Source organism: Neophocaena asiaeorientalis, unplaced genomic scaffold (genome assembly GCF_003031525.2).
Source record: "Neophocaena asiaeorientalis asiaeorientalis breed wild unplaced genomic scaffold, Neophocaena_asiaeorientalis_V1.1 scaffold134, whole genome shotgun sequence".
In the NCBI taxonomy this organism is placed as follows: Eukaryota; Metazoa; Chordata; class Mammalia; order Artiodactyla; family Phocoenidae; genus Neophocaena; species Neophocaena asiaeorientalis.
Window position 1 is genome coordinate 21,955,220 of NW_020185339.1, and position 6,560 is coordinate 21,961,779.

The window sequence follows — 6,560 nt, forward strand, 5'->3', positions numbered from 1 at the left end:
TGCTCCCACTGCAACTCTGCCGCAGCTGGCCGTTCTTTTCGGTTTCCCTCTCGCTTCCCCGGGGCATGAAAGAACTTTACTGCCAGGACTAAAAGAAAGGGGTTTACCTGGGAGCGTTAGAGGAGGGCGCGCGCGCACGGCCCCGAGCGCGGACGTCCACTCCCGACTGGAAGTTGGTGCAGGGCCCCGAGCGCGCGCCGGCGCGGATCCCGGGTCAGAGCGAGGGACTGCAGGACCGCGATGGGCGCGCCGAGGTTCCGCGCGCCCGCGGCGGCTCTGGGATTGCTGCTGTGCGCGGTGCTGGGATGCGCGGGCCCTGCCGAGGGCGGCGGCCGCGGGGCCCTGGGGCCGCCTTCTGGGGTCGGCGCAGAGCACCGGTGCCCCGTTCCGTGCCGCTGCCTCGGGGACTTCCTGGATTGCAGTCGCCAGCGGCTGTCGCGTCTGCCCGAGCCGCTCCCGCCCTGGGTCGCTCGGCTGTAAGTATTCTTCCTGAGGGCGGAGGGGGAACCACTCGAGATTCGGAGCTGCGGGCGAGGGGCCAGGATGCTCGGCGCGCAGCAGCTTTTTCCAGGGCACCTCCTCTTGGCCCGGGCCTCCAGCGGCCCTCCGCGGTGATGGAAAAGGAGCCGACCGGGCCTCAGTCTCCTTCCATCCCCCAGCGCCTGGCGGGCCGCGCAGGTGGGCCCTGAGAGCGCCCCACCCGGCCGCAGGTGGGCGAGGGGATGCAGCCGCTGACAACTCCCAGGGGCAGAATCGACGTCCTGCGCCTGGAGCTCGCCTAGGGGGGCTCAGATGCGAGCCCTGCCAGGCCGGGGCGGGAGAGTTGGCAACCTGCTGCCGCCCTGAGTTCGCAGTTCTCACTTTGAGAGGATGATCCCGCGGCTCAATAGTTTCTAACAGGTTCATGCCACTTTTCGCGTTCCCAACTAGTAATCGAACGCGCTCCTTTCGTTTGGGAAGCCCCCTCTACAGAGTTAGGTCACTGTCCAAGCTGTGGTAGACATCCTTTTGTTGTTCTTTACCCTGGGCTTAATTTCGCATTAGTAAATTCCCCTCTTCGACCAAACTGTAAGAAGTTGGCAAGAGTGATCAATGGATAAGGAAGGGAAGGAACTAGAGTTGTTTCAGAACCGAGAGCGTGATTTATGTAGCATCTCAGCAGGTCCAGAAGGTTTAGGAGAGAGCGCTGGGTGCTGCTATGCAAGTTTGGGGATGCTAGATGTGAAGTCCGAAAACCTGAAATCACTGCCAACTGCCAGAACGAGGAAGAAAATGTAGCTTAGTTCCAAATGTCATCTTATTCTCTCCCACTCTCGTTTTGTTAAAGTTGGAAGATTGGTGCAAAATGTAAACAGTCAAAACTTCTGTTTCTTTTTTTTCAAAGTAGCTATCCTGTTAAAATAACAAAAGTGCAGACCATCCTTAATCCTTAGATTTGGCTGTAGCAGAATTGCAGTGGAAATTTGAAACTCTGGAAACAACTCTAGTCGACTATCCAAACATCCAAATAATAGTGGTAGGAAGTTTAGTCAGGTGGTTTAAGAAATTGTGTTTTTAAATCACTGTGCTCATCAAAGTCTTTACTTGGAGAACTGTGGACCATCAAAAGCATATTCTTTGTATTAATATGCCTCAGTTTAATAAAAAAAAGTAGAAGTAGAGAGTTTTAGATTGATATGTAATCTCTTATCATGGGATGTCTTGTTTAGTAGTTTTTATTACAATTGAAGGAGGAGATAAGGGCTTTAACCTAAAGCAGGAAGACTTTCAATTAGTTGTGGCTAATTCTGTTCAATTGCCTCTTGTGGAGGTCATGTTGCCTTATTCATGAGATGTGAATGGCTCTATTGACATCATATGGAACTGAACATTTGAATGACTGGAGGTGAACACGTATGAATAATAGAGGGATGAGAAAGAGAAAGAACACAATGCTTCCTGGGCTGTGTTTAGAAATGCTCAAATCATTCACCAGATCTAACTTATATTCAGTAGTTTCTCAATGTTAAGTGGCCTATCGGATCATGCCAGGGTGCAGGATATTTTTGTGTGTGAATATCTCTTTTAAAAATTGGATATCTTAAAAAAAAAACAAACCGGATTGCTCTTGATTAGAAGTTGAGTTAAACCAAAAGGGGTTTGATACCTATTCAAACATTGTCTTAAAAGTAGCTGACCTAATTAGGATTTTGTTTTGCAGATAATTTGGTGGCACACTAAAAACAAATTACAGTTTATTTGGTTAGCACAATCTTTAATTACATTTCCGCCAGCAGTAAATTGTCTTAATACAAGTCCACATTCCTTAAATGTATGCGAAAATAAGTTCCACTTGTACAAATAAGCACTACTGCCTGTTGTCAGAAACCCTGCTGTGATCACTCATTGGACAGCTCTGTCATTCTTGTACTTGTGTGACTTTGTAGTTGTCACCAAACCATGTGGTCCAAATTCTTTATTGGAAATGTTTCTTTTGTTTGTGCCTCAAGCTCTAGAGGTCTCCTTTCTCCACCTTTGAAAGGAGCAGAAAAATACGTGGAATTGAGCTTTAACTTCTCTTTAACTTGGTATTTGGAGCAGGAGGCATAAGATAGCTGCTTCTTAAATTTTACATAATTTGAAAAGCTTTTAAGGAGACTGTTCCCAGAGTTCAGAAATAAGTAGAAAATGCATATTGTTCTTCCCCATATCTTAACTTCCTTTTCCTCAGGTAATTAAGAAAGTAAAAGTTCTCCTTAGGAATACTTCATGAGAGCACTCTTCAGAAAAAGTTTGGTGTCTAGCTTTTGTTTCATTTGTTGAATTGGTAAGTTAAAAACTTAATCTATTTAATGTACGTGTGTATGTATTTTTTTCCAGTTTATTCAGTTGTAATTTACGGCCATAGGAATCCCATGTGTGAAAAGTTGAATTGTTTGAGCTGTAACATCGTCATATTGTAGTTAGTTCTCTTTTCAAAAAGGAACTTTTAATCCTTTAATGAAAGTGGCTCTTAAAACAGTCAGTATTTTCAGCGTTCCTTACAACTGCCTTTAAAAGCAGACTTGAGTTTACATCTAGAGTGTGCTTACAACGAGTTGGGAGCCCAAAGAGGAGTGCTATTAGAATATGTTTACTTAGCCAAAAGAGGGAAAAGTTGCCCAATTATCAAGAAGAGTTTCAAGTATTATTAAAATCTCAGTGGAATTTCAGAACTATTTGTCTTCTCACATAGAAAGCTTTGAGTTAGCTGGGCTCAGGCAAAAAAAAGTCTGAAAGGTACTTTCTGCTGGTGTGGCTTCTTTAGTGTCTGCCTGTTATAAATCCTCTGGTTCGTACCAAAATTGGGGCTCGGGTTAGGGGTATTAGTCCTTATGATTTTCACAGCCTTTTTTCTATATTTTCCAGACTAAAACTTGAACATAGCAGGCTGATTTATGAGTCACTTTGGATCAGTGTCTTAAAACAGCTACAGCTTGGCTTTTTGTTTTTCAGCCTTCCAGATTTCTGCTGAATTAGCAGCTCTTTAGGCCCCAGTGGGATTGATTAAGAAGCTGTGCTGGATTTGCATTTTAAAATTTGACTTGGAAGTCAGATTTCCAAATGCTAAAAGGAAGAAAATGAGAGCTGGAACCAAATGTTGTATATTAATTATTTTCCATATATATTTATTCGCTTGCTAATATGCAGGAAAAGAGACTTCTCTCTATTGTGTAGAGTTTGGTTTGCAAGTGTTTGGCCGGCTGAGTTTTGGGTAAATAGTTCACACCTCCCTACCTCGCCACCTTTCCCATTTATTAACCTCATTACAAAAAGTTTTTTAGGAAAGGTTTCTGGGGAAGGTGGTCATTACTGGAAATCTAAAAAAACAAAGAATCTGCCTTCCTTATTGAATGTAATGGGGTTTAAGAAAACATCGACATTGTACAAGTTGAATTTGTTTTTAATGGTCTAGCCATAAAAAGCAATACAAGGAGATTTAGGAAAATATGGCATCCTTTAATCATTTCTGAAACATAAACTGTATTAAATCTAAATTTAGGTGCATTAAAAGTTTCATGGCTTTAAGTATTTAGCAGTAAAAGTCACTTCAGGGATGATTTTTTTTTTTTCTTCCCCATATAATGTGGTTTTAATAGTACACACAGCACTGGAATGGAAGTGTGTCACAATAACTGAAATATTTAAGGTTGCCAGCTCCTGCTTCTGGATCAGAAGTGAGGGGTCCCCAGCATGTGCCCTGTTCTCTGAAGGCACAGTTTCTCATTTTACAGGTCTTTTGTTGGAGATTTCATCCTGTTACTGGTCAGGAAAAAAAAAAAAAGTTAAAGCACGCCATCTTTTTATTTTTTTCCTCACGGGATTGCCCTGAGAAATAATCCTTAAAATGAAATGAAAAGTGGAATTTTTGTTTTTTCTAATCAAAAAGAAAATCACCTGTGTGAGCTGGAAATGCCAGATGGGTGCCCCCTTTCCACTGAACACTTGAAACAATAGGGGATGCAGTTGTAGGCTTAGTGCAACGTTCTTTAGTTGAGTGGGTCCAAATGAGCCTTTCTGTTGATTCAGGCTACCTCCCAGGTGAAGACCTCTTTTCCACGGTTGTTTTTTAAAGCCTGTGGGAAATCTGTGACTGTCTGGGGTGCTAAAAGCACACAGGTTTTGTCTGAATCCTAACGTGAGCCGTGGGGCCCATGGTTTCCTTGATGAACTCCAGATGGATGCGAGCTGGGCCGTGAGGGAAAGTGTCTGGTTCCAGCGTGGGGAGCATGCACAGCAGTGGTTGTAATTGCAGGATTTTTATAGTTTAAAGACTGTGCCAGATTTTTTTTCATGTTATAACTCTACCGGAACAAATCTGCTCATGTCTGTTACTGTCTGGTAGGTCTTTAGGCAAACATGTTTCAAATAAAACCTTTTGCAAAAATTTTTTTTCTCCTTTTAGGTGAAATAGAAATCCAGGTTTATTGTCAAAACAAAAATTCAAAGACTGAAAGGATCTCTGATTTCTAATTGTTACCCTAATGGATGTGCACAAAGTAACACTGCGCTTCTCTGGATGTGATTTCTCTGCCTTTTTTTTTGTTGCGGGAGGCATACTTAGGTATTGATATATAGCAAATGGTTCCTGCTTTTCTCCAATCAAGTCTGGTTATCTCCGACTTCGGTTATTAAAAACTCTTCACTTTTAAGCACTGAAGGAATTGATCTAGGAAGGGTGGGTATGCCTCTTTCAGCGGGAGAGCTTTCAGCCATCCTGTGTGGCAGCCTGGTTTTCAGTAGCTGTTCAGCCATTTCATTTTCCTTAGACCAGCTTGAAGGCACTTAGTGTATTGACCAATATAACCAAGTATTTGCCGGATTTTGTTTCACATTTGCATCCTCAATGCTGAGCTGACGTCCTAGCCTAGAATACTGCATACGTAGGCGGTTTGGTTGATGTCCTATGGAAATGGTTACTAAGTTATATTGAGTCTCTGAGTTAGAGGCAGGTTTATTTTAATAATTGAAAAGAAATCTGATCACAGATTTCTGAACAGTCTACTAAGCTTTGTTAGGTGGTTGATGTGGTTTAAATTATACATTATATTGAGATACTGAGATTTGGAGAATTCAGGAAAGCAGAGAGTTTGGGTTGTTTCCTACCTGCTCAACACACACACACACACACACACACACACACACACAGCAGTACTTTAAACAATTTGGTGCCTTAACCCAGGGAAACAAATATGTGTGAAAAGGAATTTCTACTTTGACTGTAACAAGGACTCTGATGCTTAGTTTTGTGATAATAAGGTTTCTTTAGAGGTTTTAGTTTCAGCAGCCTGACTAATTAGACACTTTTCATAAGCTATGACTTCATCATATCGAGGTGGAAGTGAGGAGTTGGTAGTGGATGGGGAGGGTGAAGCAAAACAACCAGTTCACAAAGGATCTGTTCACCCTGGACCAAAACCCATCTCCTAAAACATTTGCGGGCTTGGAGCATTTGAATCTGCCAGCCTCCTGAAGTAACTTTGTCCTCAGAGTTTGTATTTTGGAGTTTGCCCTCTCGTTTATGGACAGGATGGACCGATTATTTCTTATGCTGTCGCTAGTGTTGAGAGGAGTTCATAAATCCACTCTGTCTTGCCCATCATGAAGCATTATTAGTGATTTTTGGAAACTACTTATAATTTTATTTTTGTGTTTTCATAGGGACTTAAGTCACAACAGATTGTCTTTCATCAAGGCAAGTTCCACGAGCCACCTTCACAGCCTTCGAGAAGTGTGAGTTCAGCTACTTTCTGCTTGCGGTTGGAATCAAATGTACCACCTATCACAGTATTTAATTGTAAAGAACGTTTGGGTTACAGGGAATTATTTAAAACTTTTAACTTGGGAGGGATCTTTAAATAATGTTATAAAGTTTTCACCTCTGTGGATTACAGATTGCATAATCTGCTTCTCTCTCTCTCTCTTTTGGCATTTATAGGAAACTGAACAACAATGAACTGGAGACCATTCCAAATCTAGGGCCAGTCTCAGCAAATATTACACTTCTCTCCTTGTAAGTGAACGTTAGGAGGGTTTTGAAT

General features: G+C 42.5%; 1 protein-coding gene across 1 annotated transcript in view; it reads left to right on the forward strand.

The window, feature by feature from the left end:
• The first annotated feature begins 240 nt into the window (after positions 1-240).
• LRIG3 (leucine rich repeats and immunoglobulin like domains 3) overlaps positions 241-6,560 on the forward strand; it is a 46,301-nt gene continuing 39,981 nt past the window's right edge. Inside the window, exons 1-3 of the mRNA XM_024737240.1 lie at positions 241-476; positions 6,181-6,252; positions 6,458-6,532. Of these exons, the coding sequence (XP_024593008.1) occupies positions 241-476; positions 6,181-6,252; positions 6,458-6,532 (383 nt within the window). The remainder of the gene's footprint in view (positions 477-6,180; positions 6,253-6,457; positions 6,533-6,560) is intronic.